The 24,619-nt window shown below is 39.8% G+C and overlaps 2 protein-coding genes across 4 annotated transcripts; one reads left to right on the top strand and one right to left on the bottom strand.

Moving 5' to 3' along the window:
• Positions 1-895: 895 nt before the first annotated feature.
• lhpp (phospholysine phosphohistidine inorganic pyrophosphate phosphatase) lies at positions 896-17,052 on the bottom strand. Of its 2 annotated transcripts, XM_026314752.1 has the most exons (7): positions 16,910-17,052; positions 16,474-16,661; positions 16,075-16,228; positions 15,886-15,949; positions 15,686-15,778; positions 13,996-14,087; positions 896-1,587 (listed from the first exon to the last, which is right to left on the bottom strand). In XM_026314752.1, the coding sequence occupies exons 1-7, from the start codon at positions 17,038-17,040 to the stop codon at positions 1,491-1,493; spliced, it is 819 nt and encodes a 272-aa protein (XP_026170537.1). In that variant the 5' UTR covers positions 17,041-17,052; the 3' UTR covers positions 896-1,490. The 2 variants fall into 2 exon arrangements, with proteins under 2 accessions (XP_026170537.1, XP_026170538.1); XM_026314753.1 differs by lacking the exon at positions 896-1,587 and having other exon boundaries at positions 15,672-15,778.
• Positions 17,053-17,463: 411 nt separating this feature from the next.
• On the top strand, positions 17,464-24,261 carry oat (ornithine aminotransferase). 2 transcript variants are annotated; one of them, XM_026316354.2, is made up of 10 exons: positions 17,464-17,591; positions 19,121-19,352; positions 19,447-19,671; positions 19,769-19,864; positions 20,272-20,399; positions 20,917-21,039; positions 21,343-21,471; positions 21,617-21,730; positions 21,918-22,062; positions 23,033-24,261. In XM_026316354.2, the coding sequence occupies exons 2-10, from the start codon at positions 19,139-19,141 to the stop codon at positions 23,191-23,193; spliced, it is 1,335 nt and encodes a 444-aa protein (XP_026172139.1). In that variant the 5' UTR covers positions 17,464-17,591; positions 19,121-19,138; the 3' UTR covers positions 23,194-24,261. The 2 variants fall into 2 exon arrangements, with proteins under 2 accessions (XP_026172139.1, XP_026172138.1); XM_026316353.2 differs by having other exon boundaries at positions 17,574-17,712.
• Positions 24,262-24,619: the final 358 nt, after the last annotated feature.

Genomic DNA, 24,619 nt, shown 5'->3' with positions numbered 1-24,619 from the left:
CAAGTCAAAGTCACATTAAATACTCTTTTAACCTAGTCAAAGCCAAGTCCACGTATATCTCAATACAAGGCCAACAGACAGTAGCATAATGGACCAAACATTTAGTCAAGTAACTTGTAAGTTGCTAATACTTTGCTGCAGACAAAATGTATTTCCAAAGTAGAAATAGCAAATGAAAACCCTCCTCAGCCAGTGTCATAGTATGTAGTATGTACAATATGGAGTATTTCATTACTTTTAATTGCCCAAATAACATTCAAGCTTGTGTCAGCTAATGGTGAAGTGAACCAAAAGGACCTCAGTGAATCACTTGGCAATGTCCTTTTGTTCTTGTTGAATGTATCTGGTGCACTGAAACCTTGGGGGCAGTGATGGCGAATCGTTTGTTTTCCGCCCCACTTCCAAAGGCCTCAATGATCCAGCTGGCACACAGAAGCCCAATAAACAATTCTTCCCCTCGTCATTTTATTTAACCTCACTCTGGATACTGAAGTGAATGCACCACATGTAATGAGTGCAAATTACCAAAGCAACTATGACTAGGACAATTCCCAGCAGAGACGGCTGACAGTCAAGTAAATAAAGATAAACATTTGTAGATTTGCGATTCTCCACTAGTGATGGAGAGCTCATTTCATTTCTGTTTACAGAAGGAGAAACGTGAGTACATGCACTGGAGTAATTCATCGCCCTCAGCTGGGTTCTGCATTTATCATCTCTCAGAGCAGCTCACTTCCCATTTACAGCAATTTGTTTTTATAAAACAAAAGCTGCTCTGATATGAATTCCAGTTTAAACCAGAGCCAAGGCTAAATTTTTCACAATGTTTTGAGACCCTTGAGTCCTTAATTTAAAAAAAAAAAAAAAAAAAGGTTGTTGAGAATGGTTCAGCACCTCAAAGGAAATTAAAATAGCTTTATAATGATCAATCATACTTGATTTACTGACAATTCTCTGCTACTTTATTAAGATGCCTATTTTGTGAAAAGGAGGACGCATCAACAATATCACCTACATTTAACATTTCCAATGTAAATTGCCAATTTGACTATGAACCTTGCTCTTGTACAGCAGCTCCTCAAATATGTAACATTAGAAGTGAGTCTAAATACTTTTCCCTACCAACTATCAGTTAGCAGCTGGTTACAGGCACATTCACATTTGGTATCTTATCTATGCCACTCGTATATTGATCAATGCATTTCTAACATTTTCTCTTGCTGATCTGGGTAATAGTTTTACACTAATGTATAATATCAAGTGGGGGGATTTTCCCATAATTGACAGCACAATAAGCTGTGACAGCTACAGGATATACAGTATATTATTTGGGAAGTATCTTAGTGTTGTGCTGTTTTGAAATGTTTCTTCAATTACCTTGATGCATTACAACCGTTCCCATTAGAAACAATACTATATGAAAATACAACCAGCCTGTACTAAACAAGCTCACAGTAAGTTAAGAGTTGCCAGTCTCCACCACCGTGCACTCAGTGCCCCCTCTGATTAAGGATCACGTCCACAGCCTGGGCCAGGTTGTCCACAGTGCCATCGGCCGTCACAGTTGGGTGGTTCTCATCACTGAGCCTGAGGGAGAAGCACATGCTTAAGGACACGCAGCACAGGAAAAAAAGCAGGAACATAGTCCATAAACAAGGACTAGCATTTTGATGGTATCAGCCACAACAACAATTCTGAATGGAGAAGGATATGATGGTCTAAGAAGATTCACGCAAGGCAAAGCAGAACCAAGCAGATGCATTTCACAGGCTGTTTGTATTATACTTTAGGGAAAGGTTGTGGTAATAAAAGGGGTCATTGTCCTCTGAGTCAACAAACAGCAACAGACAAAAAGCTTTTCCAGTGATTTTTTGCTGTGTTGATATCTCCACGATTGTAATCTTGTTTCACCCGTTTCCTAAACAGTGAAGAATTTGTAGGAGACACAGGGCACCCTTGCCTGTCTACCCCCTGGCTGCTGTGATTGTTGGGCTCAGAGCCCAGTGATGGATGCAGATATGGCTGTTTAATCAGCTGGTAGGGGAAATGTGATCCATTTGGCATGGCACCAGGCCCAGGCCAGCATGCAAGACTCTTTTCCTCCCCATGACATCAAAAGACAAATGACGCCCCCTTCATTCAGGGCCCAGGAGTCCTGCTCACTTATTCATTTAAGTGGTGCCTAAAGACCACCCCCCCCTTTCCTGGCTGCCTTGACCAGGCTCTGTGTGCTGCCTCTGTTCGCCAGTCACGAGTTGGAGCTCCAGATGGGGCGGCTTTGTCTGGCCATTGGTGTGCAGCAAACACCACCATTAATCCTGCCCTCTGGGAGCTTGCAGAGGACTATGGTAAATATTTGTGAGCCGTCCAAACGTAGCGACAGAAAGAAGAGGCTGAGGGGTTGGTGGTGGTGTGTGAAAAGGGGTGTTGAATACCGAAGGCACAGTGAATACGGTGAAGCTGTGCCATGTGTTAACGCATGTCTGTCAGCTGCCAGGGTTTGGGTTATGTGAGCTGGTCCGCTAATCATCAGGGTGTTGTGTCTCCTGTGTTGGATTGCTCCCACACCCTTTTCTGCCGGCAGACTGATTGAGTTCACACACACATATATACAGGCATGAAAACACAAGCAAGTTAGTCCCATGCCTGTTATGTTTTTAAGATGGCAGCATCAAACAAAGTGTCTCTCTAAACTGAAGCTCCTTTAAATCTCCCATCGTCTCTGCGTTTAGCATCTCTGTGTATTCATTTTGCTGCTTTGCTCACATTGCCATAAATAATGCAAAAGTAACCAGGTCAATGTGACCATGCAAAATTCAGTACAATGCAGCTAATGTTACAGATGAGGTAATGTACAACTCACTGCATGTTATTCAGGTTAATGTAATGTCAATACAAGTGAAGAGCTAGGTCCAGTCCCCAAGCCTGACAATCATTCTGAAGCATTATTCCATGTGTATATACTGTATACCTCTAATCCCCTGCAGCACCTATGACATGATAACAAATTTAATGATGTGTCAGCTGGACTCAAGAAGAGGTTTATCCTGTATATAAAATTGGAGTGGCTTAGACATTAGTCATATGGAAGGAGACTGTATAACATGATACTTAGCTATATAAAACAAAGAGATCCATTTTTATAAGGTCAGGCCATGACTCCATGAATTGAAAGTGGATATGAATGACTCATAAAGTCTGTACTCATGTGTGAAAGTCAGCTGTGTGTCAAAGATGGAGAGAGATGAGGCATGATACAGAAATAAAGTAAATGGGGGTTGTTTAAAATTACATAGGGGCAACTTCTTTTTTGATTTTCTCTAATATATTCAGCTCAGCATTGAGGTAGCTGACCACGGATAGAAAGGAATGACAACCTTCCTGTCAGTTAACGCTTGACAAAATGGCAAATACACAGAGACACATGTGAGAACAGAAGGAAGCAGAACTGTCACACAGACCTGATTTAGATTTACTCTTCTGTTCTAACCTCCTTGCTTTTGCTGAGTGTGCCTTTCTCTGGACACAGTGCATGTAAAACAAATAAGGCGTACAGTACATGAATGCAATGATTAACAGTTCAATCTGACCCAACAATGCATGACACTCAGAGTAATGTTTTGCTCTGAAGGCAATGACAGAGTAACCAGGCAACTGGATTTTTCGGAAACCTGGCTGGAAGCAACATCTGTTTATGAGCAGCTGGATTTAAATATGTAGAAATACCTTGTTTTTAGGAAACTCTGAAATAACTTTGAATGCCTGCTGTTGACTTTATAGGTCATTTACTGGGTGTAGACCAAGACTGCATGCTCCACATGGAAAAATTATATTAATACTACAAACACTGCTACAAAGACAGTTCCCACTAGACTGAAGTCAGCATTTATTAGACAATCAACCTAACCAACTCGCTGGACAATTGGCATTGATTTTAAAGTTATGAGAAACAACTCTAAATAAATGGTGTGTGCCTATACTGCAGGTACACTGATTCAAGTCTTTCACATGTAGAAGTTGTGTGAAAGGCACAACGACACATGTAAAACAGACTAACTGAATCAAAAAAAAAAGAAGAACATTGTTTGCAGGTGGAACTGAAGCAATAGGAATATGACACTAGTGAATGAAAGGAACCATGAAACTTAAAACAATTACAATTTTTAGGTATTAAGTCTTCATGGTGTTATTTTATATCTATTGACTCCCCAAGGAAAGTGAAACTGTAACACTGTGAAAAAAAGTATTTTGCAATGTCTGCCATCACCTGGCTTTACAGTTGGGATTGACATTTATGAGAGCTACAACAGCAGCTAAAAGGAAAGAGCTAGCCTGCCAGCTAGAGACGGAAAAACACTTAACCCAGTTCATTGTGTAGAAGTGTGTTTTTCATACCAGATTAGTGAAGGCACCAGCCAAAACACTGACTTTTCTCACACTAAGGCAGACAATATAACCATAACCCAAAGGAGAACATGACCTGGTGTTAACTCTAGCCTTTATGTTCAGTCAAGCCTTGTGGCTGACATGAGATACTGGTGGGGAATGAGAAGGTGTGTAAGTCCATGTGTGTTCTGCTGCTCAGTGACGTTGCAGGAGTCTTAGCCTTGAGGTTAAGAATGTGATTACAGTTTTACTGGCTCAGTCATAAATAACAGGTCATGGCAGATATTGATGATGTGTCAAGATTCCCAAAAAGAGTGGAAGACAAAAAGAAGACAACTCTCGCCAGTTAATAAATTCTGCCCTTGTTTTATATCCATCCATTTCAGCTCCACTTTCTACCTTTCTTCTACCACCTACATGATGTTTAAAGAGCTGCAACAAGACACAGATAACACCTGCAGCCTCTTATGAAAAACAGTCTAACTGAACTGGGGGAAACCACCATGTTATGTGCATGCTATGGCAACACAAGTGACAGATGCTACATTCAAGCCTCTACAAACTTTTGCTGACTTTGTGGCCATGCAACAACCGTTATCACTCCAGGGTACTAAAGGCTTTATGAGGTTGAGTCATGATCAACAAACAGCTGTGGTATGGTTTTCACACTTTACACAGACAGTATTTTTTTTTTTTTAAGAGAGTAGGACACAAAGGGGATTCCCTGATTGCAGCGTGCAGAGCCACTTTATTTTTTGCCATAGTGTAGCTTTCTGAAACCTCCTGAAAATGCATGTGTGTGCAAGAAGAAGAGAGTATCCTGAACTGTCAAAACCACCCACTGGAAACTTTCTGCTCTTCCCAACCACAAACACATCTGGGGTTAAACAAACAGTGCATCAACCATAAACCTTCATTTTTGTTTTCTAAAAGGATATGCTAATGGTTGTAAGTTTTATACTGTATTTAGATCTTACGTACAGTACAGCTCATAGTTTCAAAATTTATTTATTTATCACATTCATCTGTTTATACATTACATTTATGTAAAACTTTGCTCTCTGTTCAATTGTAAAACATTAAAAATTAATATTTCTCTAACAAATGTCATCACAGAGCTTTCAAAACTTCCACCTGATAAGAACATGTTGTTTATTTGACCATGTTCTTACAAAGGTAAACTCATATCATCATTTCACAGCTGCCCGGTCAGTGTGCTCAATATGCAGAGCTTCATGTGACCCAGATCTAAGCGAACTCTATTCATCAGCATGCTATTATAAGCTGTGCTAATGGTGATATGCTGAGCCTTTGTTTGTGTATGTGTGTCTGTATTGATATCGCAGATATGATATAACAGTGTATGTGTTTTTGTTCGACTTATGAGACTGCTGAGTCACCTACTTCTGGTTCAGAAATCGCAAACACTCAACATGCAATAACACACGCAGACACACACACACACATACACAACCATTACCAAAAAAATGGCTCTGGAAGAAGCCAGGCAAAGGCCCAAGTCCCCCCAGCCAAGTGGCCTGTCTAGTGGTAATTGCAAGAGGGATTGGATCCCTATTGAAACTAAGGGCCTGCATTTAAGAGCCAGTGCAATGTTTCAGCCTGCCATCTGTGGGCTTTAGCTCTCCGATTCTCTGCTACTCTCACTCCTTTTCTTTCTTTCTCTTTCTCTCTCTCATGGGTGGAAAAGTGCCGTCAGGGGGCTCAGTGGCCGAGGCTTGGCCGGCTCCTTTATCTCGCCATGGGAGTCTAGTCTCACTGTGAAAAAAGCTCAGGTTAATTATTAATATCTCATTGACTTATAACACACGGCAGGCTTTAGAGGATCTTGCAGGCAGGGGAAGCTGTCCCCGGGTGGTGAGGGATGGCAGGCCAGGCTCCGGCACCTTGTGGTGTCTCATCAGGCTCTTTAACCTCTTTTTGAAACTACTGTCACATCTATCCAGAATCAAGTCTCACTACATCCTTTTCACAATCATTTGTTGAACTTTAGATAGCTAACTTCACACTGATCACAGTGGCTTAAAATGACCTGTGCCAAGACACAAGTTAACAACATACTCCACTGAAAACCTTTGTTCGCAGATTAAAACAGTACTTAGGCTAAATATAGCTGTGTTTAGCTTTGAATAGTTATTATGGATATTGTAGATTTCTTTAGATGTAGCCACTATTTGAATCTACTACACATGCTGATCACACACACACACACACACACACACACATATATATATATATATATATATATACATATATATGAATACAGGAACAGGAGGAAGAGAGACCAAGCAAAAAAGATTAACGATAATTGTGTTGGGTCTCATGCCAACAACGCAGTGTTGGCTGGATAAGGGAATCATTCTCGGAATTGATTGTGTTTACGTTCCCCACAAAGCTGCTGATTCAAATCCATGGGAATATGTGAAAACATAATTGCTGCAATCATAAAGCAATGCAAAAGGTGGAAGCACTATCAGGAAACAGATCCAATCTGGTAAAAAGCAGGGAAATCCATCAGTTAAAAATAGAAACATGTATTTCCCTATTTTACCTTGCATATATCCTGCAAAGGCCCTGGTGGTGAATGACAGAGGAGATGGAGAGAACTGTGTAGGGCTGGTCAGACACGGTGCTTATGTGCATGTTGTCTGTCATTATGTTGCCTACACACCTTGTTTTGACATGTCTACTTATGATCTATTGTCAAATAAAGTTGAAACTAGAAGAAAACTGGCAAATGGATTTATATACGTTGAAGCTCACACATATGTATTATATCTGCTCTGTGACTTCTGCTCTGGGCCAGTGTTTTACTCTGGGAACAGCAATAAACCAAACATTTTCTTCATCTGCCTTCTTGCCACAGAATAAACAGAACCCAGAGGGCCACAATGCTCTTGATTTCAGCTCCTCTGACGATGTGGTGGGACACAAAAGAGGGTCACTGCAGAATCTGCCCCTGTTCAAAAGCTATATTGTGCCCATAGTGTGATTCATTGGATTGCTATATAAGGTCTCTGTGGTGGTGCAAAGAAAAACAGATGTCAATTACACATTGAGAAATAGTGTAACTGTTGAGTTGACATGCTTTAGTTCGCCCACAGCCTCAGTGGAGAAGAGTGAAATGAGATAACTTCACTTCCTTCTCACACAGACAAAAACTAATGTGCTAACAGTGGTTAACATGACAGAGCGTGGGACTGTTCTACTAGACACTATGAAATGCCTGCACTCTAGTCTGTAGAGAAAAACAGTTCATAAAGGTCAAAAGAGAGCTGAAACACAGGGAAACTGCAACTCAAGTATAACCCACTTTGGCACATTAAATCCTCTTCTACAAAAGTGAGAATTAAAAAGGAGAATTAAAAGACATTACTGGGTGTGAAAGAGATTACATATTTGTCCCGATATATGATACACAAAAGAAAAAGGCCTTGAAAAATGCAAAGTCACAAATGCTTGATTATTACTCCCTTTCTGACGGGCAACACCTGAAACCATGTACATTGAGGTTATAGGACACCAGTAGAGGGATGAAAGATACGCTAGACTGAAATACAGTATGTACCTGAAAGCCATCCCAGGGGCAGCGCTCAGCTTATAAAGGAGATTAAAGCTGCAACCACAGCCATACACAAATATTTAGTGTCACAGATCTACAAAGGACAAAGCCCATCCATAAACCTAACACTGCATTCAGTCTAATGTCTTCTTTGTTTCACAAGAACAGAGATCTGATAGGTCGTTTATGTCAGAGGGAGAGTGTGTGTCTACATCACCTTTCTGTAGACACACACAATGCAGTGCACTTCTCCTTGAAGCCTTGTATTCACTTAGAGTTGTTAACTCTTGCCCTGTGTAGACAGGACAAGAACATTTTATATCTTTCAAATAGTGTTAATGCAAACAAGATAAAAACTAATTAAAATGAACAAAGCAGAAAGTTGAATAAAAGTTAAATGTTAAAAATTATAAAATACACAGATTTTAAAAGGGGTGTTAAATGATTTAAAGGTAAATGTCTGCAAAACAGTCCAAATATACTGTCACCAACAGGCAAAATAAAAAGGCTTTTCTGTCTGGCTCAATACTGTGCTGACAATACAATTACAGATATATTATAAAAATCCTGACCACTAAAGTGTATTAGGTAAGTCATTCTGGTAGAGCTACCTGACTCAAACAACCTGTTTGTTCAAGCTGAGGGGATATTTGCATGAGCAGTCTGAATGAGCAGTCTTTCCTTCTGTTTGCTGATAATGGCTTTATTTGCATGATTTCATAATAACAGTGGAAATCTGCCTCGGTATCCTCAATCATCACAAGCTACTATACGAGCCACTCATAAAATCAGCTGAGTCTGGGCTACTGGGTGGGAGGGACACTGGTGACTTAAACCTGGGACCTGACCTGAACTGAAGGGATGGGGATAATTTGAAAGTTTATTGACGTCAGGAGATGCTTGGGAGGAAGTTTATTTGAAGTAGTAAGTGTTCACTGACCGTTGTTGGTGAAAAGAATGAACTGTACTATTCACTACCACTGACTGGAGTCCACAGAAAAAAAATCTTTTAAACATCTTTTAAAGGTTACATTAGACAAATTACTATGGCATCAAGCCACATCCTATCACTCTCATTCTATATCCGTCTTAGACCTGTTTGGTTTTGATGCTTATGATTAGTGGAGTAGCAGTTACAGTGATAACTATAAGTATTTGCATACCGACCATCTGGCGAGAACTGTGTGTTCTAACTGATGTTATTCTGTGCACAATATGGCATTTGTGTAGATGCATGTGTTTTTGCATTACTATAACAGCCTCACTGAGTGTGTGTTAACCAATGTACTATATATTGAATCTTACACAGAAAAAGAATTGAATCGCCATAGGGGTGGTCATTTTTTTCCTACTGTACATATACTAAGGGCCACTCTAAGGTTACCATTCATAAGGTGAAAAAGTAAAGTTGGAAGGAAAGTCATGTTGTTAATTTATTCAAAAAGGGTTTACATTGACAGGGTGTGGCTACCTGACCAGCAGTAGCAGTATTTTGGAATGAGGATAATGAAAGGTGTTCCTGTTATTTTCCATTCTATTCAACAAACATGGCACGAACGCAGTATTATCTTTCCAAAGCATGCGCTTGGAGTACCAGTGCAAGTGCAACCCACACGCAGACAGAACAAAAGGTGAAGGAAAAGCCTTCTGCATTGCTCTCTTCCTGTCGCTTTCCTCACTGGATGCACAGAGAAAGGGCATGAACCAGGATGTAGTTTTGGCAAACTGGGTCATAGTTTGCATCATCAGGGACCAGCCTCTCTCTTCAGAGGTTTAATCTGGCTTGGCTTGCTTGGAAAACTGTTTCCCAACACACACATTAGTAGCCAAGTGTGGTCACAGGGAGAGGCTTTCAATGTAAACCATTTTCAAGATGGTTGCTGCTGTGTGAAACTGTTTACTGTGCGGTCTGTGCCAGATTCCAACGGGAATCCAATAAGGAGTTCCTCTAACTCACTGGCCCGCATTCAAAATACCTATAAGTAATGTGTTGGGATGTGACACATCACTACTCATGTTCTAAGGCCTATACACACAGGGTTTATATTCTAAAAACTGATAATCCCAATTCAGTGATAATCACATATGTGCAGAAAAACAGCACGCAAAGACCAAAAGGTTCAAAAACTAATTCTCTCAGCTAGGAGTAACAATTAAACTGGTTTACACACACTGAATGAACCTACTTTTATAAAGTTTCAAAAGTATCCAGCTCTTTGCTGATGGAATTACATTTATATAAGAGAACAGAAATAAAGAACATTACTATTACAAAATACAATATTGAGGCACTGGACTGCAAAAACATGATGGAGAAGTACTGTGCCATTCCCCTGGGTATCAAAGTAGTCTTCACTACACAGTATTTTTATATTAACAATGAATAAAATATGTGACATGCAGTGACCAACCTACACCTTCCTCTCCACCCTACTGAGCATTTCATATCTTTCAGCTCATTGTTTTGTTTTTACAGCCACAACTTTCTTGTTCTGATTCAACCATGATTTCCACCTACAGCATCCGTTGTCAGTAAAAAAACTACTTGCCCACTAAAGCAGCACCAAACTTTAAATACACAGATGTGAGAAACTACTGCAGCTGGTGTATGTAGTGCTTTTAGCTCTCAGGTGAGGGCTAAAGAAGTGAGAAGTGATCACTGGATTTACATGTGTCAGATGGCAGAAACACAACTCAAAACAGATGCTAACGTTGCTCCATATAGGCTGAATGTCAAAAACAGAAAACAGTTTGCCAACATGTTGGCTAAATAAACTTTGACCTGTAAGCTGTACTTACAGCTTGCTCCACTGCCCCCAAGTGGCACACCTTTCTATAAACATGGTTCATTTATAATAAAATTAGCCAAAATTCCTGAATGCATCAGGGTCAAATTCTACTTTAAAACAAACCAGAGTTTCCTAAAGACATTTCAGTTTTATTAAAAATAATACAAATCAACAACATAAGTCAGAAAAATCAGTTTGAAGATGAAGCAAATAAGAACCTGATTAAGCATTTGGTGCTGATTTTTGAAATGCATTGTTTTAGAATCTCAGGAATTAAATGGATTCAGAAATTTGAGTAATAGTTTTAGTTTTTTTTAGCTGCTACTCAATACAGAGACTAACTGCAAAGTTGAAAAGTTGAGCCGGGATTGGACCTGAGTGCAGTGTTGGAAGGTTGCTTTTGTGCAGCCGATCAGCAGTCAAATCTCCAAACTCATGGTCTAATTCCCACTTTGTGGTGTTAGGCCCCTCTTTGCAAACCTGTTGTACATTAAAGAGCAAATGGTTTTCTGGCTACCCTGAAGCAAGTGCACTAACATTTACTTGCTATTTAAGGGAAAGGGAGAGTTGACTGCCAGCAGAACACTTCCCCAGTACTATTACACCTATAGTCATTATCTGTAGGAACTGTAATGTCACTTTGCTTTATCCCTGCTAACCTGGAATTTAATCTGTGGCACATTCATGTATTGTGCAACCATTAAAACTCTTATTGTACACGATTAGAATAACATGCATCTATTTACTTAAATGTGACAAACAAATTTTGCAAAAAATCCAACAGAATTGCAACAGATCCCATAAAAGCAGGACACAGATTATGCATTATCTCAAAATGAAAGGAACATTAGTACCACAGAAATGTAGCCTAACAGTTTGGCTGCAAAGCATGTGAAGATTTACCTTAATTCATTTGTTTTAATGAGAGTTCACTGTGAGAACATAGAAAATAAGAATGTTTCCACATCTGGCTTAAAGATACTCAGGTCTTGCTGAATAAAAATATGTCCAGCATAAAGGTTTTTAAAAAACGCAATATGATTAGATTTGTCTGTGATTTGTATCTTTTTCCCTTCCTGTCTTGTCACTGGGCCTAAAGTATTTGAATCAGTCTTTTCTCCAAGCCTGATGGGAACTCGAGGCCTGTGCAGCATCTGGTTGACTTGGAAACAGCTGTGTTTTCACAGATCTGACTGAGGGTTTATAACTGCTCCAGCAAGACTGGGTTCACTGGACCTGTTTGGCTAAACAATATTAAATCTCACATTCTCCTCTCACTCAAAGTCCCTGCTAATGTCTGCATTTTTCTTCTTATTCACAGGGAATGTATATAACCTAATAAGTCTGGAGACAATCTGGAGTATTATGTTGTCCATCTTTAATAAGTAAATGACATATAAATAAAGGTCATTTTAGGGCCATGAATACAAGTTTAATTTCCTGCTATTCATTCAGAGGCAAAAATCCAAAAAGACAAGTGCCGTCTGCCACTGCTCATACAAAAACATCATGATCAGTTATTCAAAGCAGATAATGCAGCAATAAACTAGAACCAGTTTCTTGGTAAAATCCTTTGAACCCTCTAAGCAGTTCTCAAAATAGCTTTGGGATTGATAAGCGACATAATGTTATGATATTTTCATATTCTTAAAACACTATTTAACCTATTGCATAATAACATGGAATGTGTTTCTCTATAAAAACTCCATTCACCAATCTAAGCCACCACAGCTAACATACAGCATGTCATGTAACATAATACAGACTCCACATATGTTCTTCTGAGGGTGCAGCCCACTATTCTAACCAGTTCTCTTCTCTAAACAAAAGACCTCTGGGGACAGTGATATAATATAATAATCTGCTCTTGCAGACAGACACTGTTTAGAGTGTCAGTACACTGCTGGGTGAAGACTGGGGCGTCACAGAACCCCCATGGATTCAACTCAGTCTGCTGAGAAGCTGCATTAAAAATAGTTCAGTCTCCAATACTTCTGCAGGCCGGATCGCTGCATGGTGTTGACATCTGAACGTGCATACCACAGCACAAATATGTACACACTTGTACATGCAGCAACATACACAAAAACAGTGGAACGTGGAAAAACCCTGACATGCTCTCTTCCTGTTACAGACCCAAAAATAACTGCACAGACTTTTTTCAGGTTTACACTGAGTGACTGTGCGCTTAGTACAGGATTAACGCTGAATGATGCTCAAGCAGATTACTTAGCGTTCTCTGGTCACATGACAGAGACCTGCATGCCAATGCACAGCAGCAGAACAGGTCATCAAGCATAGTACTCTTCAGACTAACGTGTGCCTCACAGTCAATGCCATGCCATCTACAGCAGGAGTGGACAGTAATAAAACATATTTACTTTGTTGTGTTGTGGTAGGAACCTTTCTTAAGTACAATTTGTAACTTGCATTACTTATGTAGTGAGTACTAAATATTTCCATTTTATGCACTTGATGCAAAGATAAATTTTAGAGGGACAAATAGAACTATCTGGTGGTAACATTTCTTGAGTTTTATACAGAACACAAAAGAAAATGTAATGCAATATAATATAATATATTATTTACTGTATTATTATTATTTATGAATGATTTGTTCTGAAGGGGCAATTGTTGGCGAGCATGTTTTGATTAGAAGACTAAATATTAAATCCTTGTATTGTGGTATTGTTATTTTTACCAAAGTAAAGGATCTTAACAGTATTTCCACTACTGCTTCACAGTAACTGGTGATGTTTTTCGAGGTTTCAGGTTTCAGTTTCCTAATGACTTTGATAATGTATAGTTCTAACAGCATCCTGTCCTACTCCCAGTCCCTTGTCTCTTTTCTTCAAGCCATAAGCACTGCACCACATATATTTTTCTAAAATAATCAATCATATGTTTCTGTAATTACACCATAAACAAGACGCCCTAGTAATCTCCAAATTTGAAACCATAAATCTTTCAATGACTGCGACCTCGTGGGCAAGAAGCATTCAATATGCGGACAGAATAAAGCTATTTTTTTTGGCTCCTCAATCAAATAAACAAATCTGGGAGAGTAAGGAATGAGCTGGTTGGCTCACAGTAAGCTTGTGTTATGGAGGAAACTTTAATTCACAAACCTGGTGTATGGGCGCCCTCTTCTGGTGACTAGTTGATTTTTTTTTTTTTTTTTATATTAGAATTTAATATTTAACATGAAACATTTCCTCCAGTATTTAGATCATAACTAACCTGTATTTTCCAGTCCTCACTTGTACACCTTTCATTCCACAGTTTTGGGCACCACCTACATCATTCACCAGGTCATCCCCAATCATCAGTGCCTGCAAATAAGGACGGAGAAGAAAGAAAGAATATTCAAATCTATTTTAGGAACTCTCTAGATGCTCACATTGGAGATGGATGGAAACTAAATATGAATATATGGTAGGGAATGAATTATGTGCTAATTCAGTTTATTCACTTTTGTAAATATGTCGGCATAAATTAGGGACACTAAAATTACTGAAACTGGAGGTAAATGTTCAAAATTAATTCCACCTCTGTGGTACAGTACCCGCAAGAACTATAGGGGACCCGACTGTAGCAATCAATGTACCTTTCCACTGATAGGACTTCTATACCAGCTTTATCAGTTTGTGACACCAGTATATGATGTAGTTTAAAACTTCCAGAAATTCTAATAAACTACATTTATTAGCCAGGAGGTGTCAGCATTTATCTCCTCCTGTTGTTCCTGCTTCCTACCTGAGGATCCATCTCAGACCCTCCTCATGTTCCTTTGTAAAACTGACCAGATGACTGACAAGAACACAGAAGTAGGGTTACTCTCATATGCAGTTACGTAAGAACAGCACATGGCCAAGGACTGGGTCCTGAGGGAACACAGTGTATGAAATGTGTTATTAAGAAAAAGGACCTAAACCTGTTTGGTGAGGTAGTGACAGAACCACTTGATAATTAAGGTTTATTTTATCAATAAAGCAGGAAGAAGGTGACAGACAAAGCCTGGAGTTGAATAAAGAAATCTTCAAACATAGGACAGGTGCAGTCTCAATGGGGGGTGTCACACACAGAGATGGATATTTGAAAATGTCTATGTCTTAGGGTATAAAAAGATCTGGAGAATGGAGTGAGGAAAAGTGAGAAAGAGGAGTGATGACATAAAATAGTACAACCAAACCAAAAAGTATTTGGCTTTCCTCTATGAGAGGCTCTAGCATGAGGACTGGTAGACAGCTGCCAGTAGCTAAATATTGTATATCGCACCATCAGCAGGGATAGGTGTTCTGATATTAAATGTACAACACACATGTAAAAATACTAGAGTTGTTACACAACTCATATCTGATTTGGCAAAAACACACCTACAGGTGGCATGAGTGAGATGCAGTAATACAGGTGGCATGCATGAATGGTGACAATGAGGGGAAAACAGTGATAAGTGACAGTAATCTAAAGAACCTACAGGACATTTGGTCTGACAATAGTGAAATGGGGTAAAAGCTGTAATTTTGTATGGATGTATAGTAACATTACAGAATATTGAAAGGCTGTCTGTGAGAAGACATGCCTAAGAAAAATAAACATTTTTACAGAAGTTTTAGTGTTTTTCATTGTAAGACTGCAGATGCTGAATATTTGCAACCCTGTGGTGAGTGACAATTACAGCTTCTGGCATTATAAAGCTCCTACACTTTATATAAGCTGGCCGGTTGAGATCACCCCGCCCACTACATCACAAAGTGCAGTTCTGAGTTCTCTAACATCCTTCCCTGTCAAAGATGAGCCAAAGACCAGAAGAATCCCTACAAATTGTGCACTTTAGCCTCCTGGATCAAATCTTCATTATTGCACAACAAACCTGTCCTAGAAATAAACGTTTATTTGAATGCATGTAGTATCACCTGCTGTTACATACTTCATGTGGTTGAAGCCCCATGTCAGTGAGAACACTCTGGAAGAACATTGGGGAAGGCTTTCCAATGACTTCAGCCTTTAAATCACAGGCATACTGTAGGCAACAGAGTTAACATTTATTATTTACTGTTCACCTGTACTGAACTGCTGTTATCAGTTTGTGAAAAAATACATCAATGCACATTTATGCATCTGCTGTACCTCCAGAGCCTTCATGTAAACTCCAACATCGAGCTTCAAACCGTCGGTCTCCTTGTAGTACCTCCTATGAGGACAGCAAGACATCAAATATTTTCTTTATCCCTGTAAAATGTATTTTAGATTTCACTGTATATTGATCTCATCACTTGGAATAAGCAATATAGAACAGCAGATTGAATATCCACTTACCCTTGGCCCAGAGAGAACAGTACTGGCTTGTCCAGGCCCACAAGAACCCTGAATGCCTCATTCAGGTTCTGGTAGGAAAATTTTTCAGCTGCATCTCCTATTACCACACAGTTTGGGTTGGCTTTGTCAACACTGTCAAACTCAGGGAGAACGCCTGTAGAAGAATACACAGTTTAACAAACAAACATAAACAACTTATAATTAAAGACTGGTGGAGAAGACCACTTAGCCTTAACAGTCACTTATTAATGGCTGGAAAACACTCAACAAAGTGGTGCCTAAAAAACTTGGAATGAATAACTGAATATATTTAAATGCACTGCAGTATACAGCAAACAGGGTCAGGTGCTCAGCTCATTATCTAAATATCTTTATGTTTTTGACAAATAAAAGCATTACCGTCATACACCAGCAGATGAGGCCGTAAGCCCCTCTCCTTAAGGACAGCTATTGCTGCAGGAGCAGGAGAAAAGACCTCTGACACTGAGATATCAAAGCCCAGTCTCCCCAGCTTGGCCACAAACTTCTCTCTGGTGGCCTGGGTCTCATTTGTGCAGAATCGCAGCTGCAGGTCAGATGACTTGAGCCTTAAAAAAAAGGTCAGAAGGTCAGACTGAAAAGGGGACACAGTCATCCAGTTGTCAACATATACACTGACTGCTTTAAACACGCATGCACACAGACACTTTACTTTGGCTATGGATTGATAACATGCGGGGAACAGGTCAGCATAATTACAAGAATAACTTGGCGCATGCACTTTGCAGCACAGGCTTTGACACTGAGGTGTGCTCGACTAACAGAGTCTCAAACAACTCACTAACTGCTCACTCACTTTCTCACAGCTTCAATGGAGCCGGGAATAGCCACCCCGTCGCCATCCCCGCTGTCATATAAAACCCCACACATGTCCAATATGACACCTTTCAAACTCTTCGCGCAACCCGGCCAGCTCATGTCAACCATGACGCCACTGGAGCCTCAGAGCGCATGCGCGTAATTGTAGGCCACGTGACCCCTTCTGCTTCTATTTAGATATTGGGGATTGCACCCCACCCCCCCAAACATTTATCAATAATCAGTTTTTTATAGTATTATTAAATGCTGCTTAACGCATGAGTTACAATACTGATACAGTCTATTATATGTTATTATTTAGCTGAATACTTGTTTTTCTTAGTATAATATATTTTCCAAACCGGACTTTTATAGCGTGGCATGTTTTCAGGATCCCAGTACTCCCTCACCTCTACTCTAATGTCTAACACACAGTTACAGTAATTCATTGTAATTATATTAGATCGCCTGTTCAAACCCGCTGCACTGTAATGTTGAGATTGCTGAATAATGAGGGGCCAATACAACAAAGTGTGAGTGACATCTGGTGGACGTTGAATTAATAAGCGTCATCATTTATAACTGATGGCTGTTTTGACATTTTCCTTCCCCGCAATAATCGGAGAAGTTGCAACATGGAGGCGTGTCTTCTGACGCAGCCACGCAAATAATCGCCCACGGTGAGTTCACACGCCACACAGTCACATAATCCACCACCGGAACTTTCAGCCTCAATCATCGGACGGGATCGGTATCATTCCTGTGTTCAAGACGGTTTTAACTTCTCTTCAGTGTTTCCTGGTACTGTTTGACTCTTCTTCATCTCCTGTGCGTTACAGTCTGCTCGGTGATGTGCGGTATGGATGTGCTAATGTCAGCTAGCGACACCGGCTAAAAGAAACAAAGCATAGGCGTGTAATTATCATTATCTTTACAGCATGTACATTCTTTGACCGAGGGGAAACGTGCTTTTATTTATCTGACTTGGTCGGACATGGTTTATTTTTATAGCTAGAATTTGAAACCAGAAAGCTGCATGTTATGCTGCAGGATGCTGTATTTATATAACATGATATGCTTAGCACGCATTAACACCTGGGGGGAGCTCGTGTCTTTGGTCTTTATTTAGATCCTGATTGTAATGTTAACTAGTGGGTGTACCAGGGAGGCAGCTCCTCAGCGACCTATCATCTCTCTAAAGCAGTTTTAATTTTGGCTGGGTGCCCTTCTGGCCCAGTCTGTTTGCTGTGTGTGTTTATTCACTGGTTGCTGATTATTTGATCTGGAGATCTCATCATGCAATTTAAACCTGCTGCACTTTTAGTTTCCAGCAAACTGTAAACATGTGTTTGAATGCAACATGGGTCATCCTCAAATTTCCATGTAACTCTAATACCAAGAAGTCTGTGGGAGGTGATTCATGCCCATGGCATAATGAAGGTCATCCTCTCAGTCATACATATTTCAGCATTTAGAAACCAGCGATGGATTATTTACACACTCAGCAGGAAGACTGGTACAAAGAAAGGTTTTAGATAAATCTACTTCAGTTACGACTGAACAGAAAAGTCTTGAAGCTCACAGCTGAGTGCCACACTGCTGTGGGATTATCTTTTGTTAACCCAAACCCAGTAAAGGTCTGTGACTCTATTCAGCTGAATGTGAGAGGTATGCATGTTCAGCAGACCAGTAAAGCCTATGTGCCCTGTGCAGGCACAAACAGAGGTGTATTAGTTGGCATATTAACCAATTACGAACAGGATAAACTAGTTTATTGAAAAGTCTGGTGCTGACTTTTTTTGTTTTGGAAGAAAGAGCCAGGCGGAGAGTTAAAACTGCTTAAGGTCATGTCCTGTTTGTTATTTTTACCTGTCTACAAAGTGTTGAACACTACAGAACAGTAGAGAAAGTCTTTTAACAGCCACAGTTGTGAAAACCTTTGAGTTTCTTTGTTTGTAGTAAAAACTGTGAAGACAAACCAACTTAATTGAACTTTTATTGATTTTGTGTTTAGCTCATTGCATTACTGTGTACCTAACAAGTAATATTAGATTTTAATCATTTTGTCTAGAAAAAGAAAATCTAAGGAAACTGTAAAAAGTAGATGCTACAAGGTTGATCAGTCAGTCTCTGTGTGTGGAACTAAGGGACTCTGTTTAATCTCATTAATGTACCACCTGACTTATTATTTTTGTGCCTGACCATATAGACGCAGCAACATACGACCATGAAGGGAATGATTGTACAACTCAGCCGCAGCCTGAGCCGCACTACACCTGTTCTCTGTCGTGGCGTCCACTCTGGGACACGCCCTGCCTCCACCGCCGCCTCCAAAATGAGGAATAACCGTTCGCTCACTCCAGAAGAAATCTATGCCCGAGAGGACAAGTATGGAGCCCACAACTACCATCCGCTGCCTGTAGCCTTGGAGAGAGGGCAGGGTGTGTTCAGTGTCACACACACTAACAGCACTGTTATGACTGTAATTTCTCCTTTTTTTTCAGAATATTACAAATCACTTTAATCTTATTTCAGGCATCTATGTGTGGGATGTAGAGGGCAACCGATATTATGACTTCCTGAGTGCTTATAGTGCAGTAAACCAGGGACACTGCCACCCAAAGATCATAGCCGCACTCAACGCTCAGGCCTCCAAACTCCACCTGACTTCCAGAGCATTCTACAACAACGTGCTGGGAGCCTATGAGGAGTATATCACCAGCTTGTTTGGTTATGACAAAGTCTTACCCATGAATACAGGTGAGGAGAGCTCAGGGTGGTAGAAGTCCAGAAGATATTAGGAAGATTTTATGAGTCTTTTGTAATTGTTGATTTGTTTTCTTTTGTAACAAATTAGGTGTTGAAGGTGGTGAGACTGCCTGCAAGCTGGCCCGCAAGTGGGCTTACAACGTAAAAGGAGTTCCCAAAAACAAGGCCAAAATCATTTTTGCAAGTAAGTCACAAGTATTTGTAACTACACCGCAGCTTGGTGTCTGTCCACTCAAAATCTTTTAAGGCAAATGTCACTAATTGATGTATGTCTTTACTGGATTCATAAAGCTCAATGTGTCAGAAAACAGTTCTTCAGTACATTTTAATAACTGGTTCTATTTGCATAAGAAATTAGCAACATTAGCCAATGGCAGAACATTTGAAGCATAATGTACTGGCATTATGATGAACATTTAGATTCTGCTTTTACGTGTTTAATTGTTTGATTAACACAATGATTCTTAATGATATTAGACTAAATGAATATCAACATGCTATGCTATCAACACTTCATCATTTCTGTATCATGTAGCAATGTTGTGAGAGCAATAGGACAAAGATGACATCTCATTCACTCTTGTTATTCAGATGGGAATTTCTGGGGCCGCACCCTGGCAGCCATCTCCAGCTCCACTGACCCCAGCAGTTATGAAGGATTCGGCCCCTACATGCCAGGCTTTGAACTCATCCCATACAATGACATTCCTGCACTGGAGGTAAAGGTTTTCATTTGTTTGAGTCCTAAAAATACAGAACAACAGACTGACACGTCTGAGCTGGATTGAAAACTGTGCTGTGTTTTAGTCACTGCAGACCAGACATGGGGTTCATATTTACATGGACTAAAGTTACACATTGTCCCATATGACACATGACTGATCATTATTGTGGTTGTAGACAAGCAGTAAAGGCTCTTTTTTTTCCTGGAAAAACTGGGGGACAGACAGCAACACCTGCTGTTATGGAAGCCAGTGTTTGCACTTTACCCTGCCTTGTAATTGGAAATTGATCTTATTTTGACAGGTGTTTATCTAATAAGATTCTCAAAGACTTGACACCCTCATTGTCTGGGTAAACATTAGGGTTGAATGACTGACTTTAGGTTTATCTTGACAACTGTGCTTCTGTGTAACCATAAAAATCTAATGATTGACTGAAGTAGCATGTACTTATTGACAGGGTTATCTTGCACACTGATAAAATGTCTGTTTTTTTTCTTTTGCTTTTTTTCAGAAAGCCCTTCAAGACCCAAATGTGGCAGCTTACATGGTCGAGCCCATTCAGGGCGAGGCCGGGGTCGTGGTGCCCGACAAGGGCTACCTGACCAAAGTCAGAGAACTATGCACCAAACACAATGTAAGTCAACACAGGTTTATTTATATAGAGCATAAAAACTTATATAGACATTGTTCAAACAAACTGACTGAGAAGCTTGAATAAAATGTGGGTACTTACAGTCCAAACATTATTCCTGAATAAAATCTCACACATTGGCCATCTTTAAACAGAACTACAGTACAACTAATAACAATATATTTAGGTGCTTGAGAATATGGGTATGGGTAAGAGGTACACTGAGACTGCACTGAACTATCTTAACACCAGGCGATAAACCCCATGACACCAATGTGCATCATGCAACAATGTGTTTTTGTGCAGGTTTTGTGGATTGCTGATGAGGTGCAGACAGGCTTGGGAAGGACTGGCCGGTGGTTGGCTGTGGACCATGAGGAAGTCCATCCAGATGTGGTGGTTCTGGGAAAAGCTCTCTCTGGAGGAGTTTACCCTGTAACTATGTTTGTTGTTGTCCAGTCACACTTCCTGTCACATTATAGATTTGTTTTGCAATGGAAGTCAAAGGGCTGAAACGTTTTGGAAGTTTGGAGTCCAGAGTGTAAATCACACCTTTACCCTTGCTTTTCCTGTACCTCAGATATCTGCCGTGTTGTGTGATGATGAGGTAATGTTGACCATCAAGCCTGGGGAACACGGGTCTACGTACGGAGGAAACCCGCTAGCCTGTCAGGTTGCTATCGCTGCACTTCAGGTCAGTGTTAAGAGCACACACTCCTCATGTTCTCCTTGTTTGTCTACCATTTAACTTTAACTCATCACTTTTTTGCCTTTGTTTTAATGGATTAACTAGAGAGAACAAGTATATGCAACATGCATGCAATGAGAAATGTTCTTTTTCTCTTAGCTTCCCTATTTTTAAATTCTGTTCTTATTTGTAGGTGATAGAGGACGAGAAGCTGATCGACAATGCTCAAAAAATGGGAGAGCTACTGCGGGCAGAGCTGAAAAAACTGCCTAAAGACATTGTGACTACAGTCAGAGGGAAAGGCCTCCTCAACGCACTCGTCATCAGAGAGACCAAAGGTACAATACTAAAAGCAGCAACAGCAGCACTATATATATATATATATATATATATATATCACACACATATCACACACACATATATATATATAAAGGTATATATTATATACCTTTATATATATAGGTATATAATACCTATATATATATATATATATATATATATATATATATATTTATATATTCAGAAGATCAAGACAAGAAGATTTAAGTCTTGATCTTCTGAATATATATATATATTTATATATTCAGAAGATCAAGACTTAAATCCATGACAACTAACTTATTTATGACAGAACTGGTTCCTGTACATTGAAATAGTGACTGGAACAGGTTCTCCTAGTTTTTTATCACTATAAATATAACAATCAGTATAGTCTTAACTATTCAATGTAAGAGCACATCCATCCATCCATCTTCTTCCGCTTATCCGGGGCCTTGTCGGGGGGGCAGTAGCCGAATCAGGGATACCCAGACTTCCTTCTCCCTGGGCACTTCCTCCAGCTCTTCCGGGGGGACACCGAGGCGTTCCCAGGCCAGCCGGGAGACATAGTCCCTCCAGCGTGTCCTGGGTCTTCCCCGGGGCCTCCTCCCGGTGGGACATGCCCAGAACACCTCCCCAGGGAGGCGCCCAGGAGGCATCCAAAACAGATGCCCGAGCCACCTCAACTGACTCCTCTCGATGTGGAGGAGCAGCGGCTCTACTCCAAGCTCCTCCCGGGTGACCGAGCTCCTCACCCTATTTCTAAGGGAGCGCCCAGCCACCCTGTGGAGGAAGCTCATTTCAGCCACTTGTATCCTCTTACAGCCGCGGATACAAGCAGCTGTAAGAGCACAGTGATTCCTAATTAAAAGTGTAAATTGTATTCTGAAGTGGATTTTTCTTCAGGTTCAGTGTAGTTACATGTACGACAGAGTATAAAATTTGATCCTCTTGATTGCTTAGTCTAATCTATAGCAACCTCTTCCCCAGACTACGATGCCTGGAAAGTGTGTTTACGTCTACGTGATAACGGACTGTTGGCCAAGCCCACCCACGGTGACATCATCCGTCTGGCCCCTCCCCTCATCATCAAGGAGCACGAGCTGCAAGAATGTATTGATATCATTCAGAGAACCATCATGTCCTTCTAAACGACAGTTCAACTATTCAGTAATACACAGACATCCCTTAAAGTGATAATCAAATTAGCTGAAGCTACAGCCTGTTAAAAAGGCACTCCAAATGTAGGGTTTTTTTTTTTTTTTTTGAGACAGACGAATGTACTCTAAGGATGAAGTGATACGTCTGTACAAAAAAAGATGGCCTCAAGACAGTGCAACAGAGGCAGTTTGTTCTATTTTAAAGGTTCTACATTTGGTTTCATACTGAATCTAAACAGAATAATTTTTAAATGTTTAATTGTATTTACAAGTGATGTAAACAATCCTTGTATTGTCTTTAATGAAACCTTTTAATTTTCAAGAAGGATAAGTGGCTTTATGCAGTTTTATGCAATCTAAATTTAGGACTTTAATGTTCTCAACAGTGGCACATTCAAATCTGACTTTTGTGTAGAACCTTTGTTCTGCAAGAGGAAAATACAAACATAAACACTTAAGTCATGTCTAAGGTACTCAATATACAATAGTTGACTGGTTCATATAATACTTTACAGTTCTGACAGATTATACTTGGTTTACTCTGCCACTGCTGATTGATATATATATATATATATATATATATCCTGTGAATCTTGTTACATGGGAGGCCAGCTAGTCTGGGTATGTTTAATCTAAAGGGTTTTTCTGCACATTCTTATAAAGGAAAGTTTTCATTTGCAAAATGTGTTTATTTCTAGAACAAATATGAGCATGTTATTTGTAGCGATTTTATTTCATTTTTAATTTATGTAAAATAGTGAAATACTTTCTGGGAACTGTAATCTCTAAACAGTTTAAATGCTGAAACTGCAGGTTTTTGGTCCTTATACCAAGTAATTTGGTATATTTTGTTTCTACAAGAAATACGCTGGATAATAGAAGGATTTGCACTCTTAGCTAAGGCTGGCTTAATTTTAAGTATTTACAATATCTGAAGGTTGTTTGAACTTTCTGATTTATCTGTTACGAAAATACAGATTATTTTCAAACGCAGCTTTTTGGTTGTTACATGATCCATTGTTCTGCAAATAAATTCTTGCTTGTCTGAAACAAATGTAATTCTTGTTTTTTTTTTTTTTTTGCTTAATTAGATAAATATTTGACATCCTTGTGGTCTCCTGTCAACTGTATATATTGAGGTTGTGCACCCAGTCCCTTATATTCCAATGGCTTTAGAGTTAACACTAGATGGTGCTGTTCTATTGCGAAACTGAGACTAAGGAACTATGAGCACTGACAGGAAGTTGTACATCCAAACATTTGTCAGAAATGTCAAAAAATGCAAAATTTTAAATAATCAATATGGTGAACTTTATTCATCCCGAAAGTCTTGTAGTTCAGTAGTGAGAATAGTCAGTAGTCAGTTGTCACGTGCCATTGGCTAAGGTGTTGCAGAGCCTAATGGCAGCAGGGAGGA

The sequence above is a fragment of the Mastacembelus armatus genome, chromosome 19 (assembly GCF_900324485.2).
Source record: "Mastacembelus armatus chromosome 19, fMasArm1.2, whole genome shotgun sequence".
In the NCBI taxonomy this organism is placed as follows: Eukaryota; Metazoa; Chordata; class Actinopteri; order Synbranchiformes; family Mastacembelidae; genus Mastacembelus; species Mastacembelus armatus.
The sequence above is the reverse complement of the archived record's forward strand: the minus strand, read 5'-3'. Positions and strand labels throughout refer to the sequence as shown.

What these genes read in the sequence shown, in the direction of transcription:
- lhpp (XM_026314752.1), bottom strand. Translation starts at nt 17,040, where the DNA reads ATGGTTGACATGAGCTGGCCGGGTTGCGCGAAGAGTTTGAAAGGTGTC. An exon ending in TCATCTGCTGGTGTATGACG is followed by an intron (nt 16,229 to 16,473) that starts GTAATGCTTTTA and finishes ATTCTTCTACAG; the next exon opens with GCGTTCTCCCTGAGTTTGAC. An exon ending in GTGAGGACTGGAAAATACAG is followed by an intron (nt 1,588 to 13,995) that starts GTTAGTTATGAT and finishes CTTCTCCCTCAG; the next exon opens with GCTCAGTGATGAGAACCACC.
- oat (XM_026316354.2), top strand. Translation starts at nt 19,139, where the DNA reads ATGAAGGGAATGATTGTACAACTCAGCCGCAGCCTGAGCCGCACTACA. An exon ending in AGTCTTACCCATGAATACAG is followed by an intron (nt 19,672 to 19,768) that starts GTGAGGAGAGCT and finishes GTAACAAATTAG; the next exon opens with GTGTTGAAGGTGGTGAGACT. An exon ending in AACTATGCACCAAACACAAT is followed by an intron (nt 21,040 to 21,342) that starts GTAAGTCAACAC and finishes GTTTTTGTGCAG; the next exon opens with GTTTTGTGGATTGCTGATGA.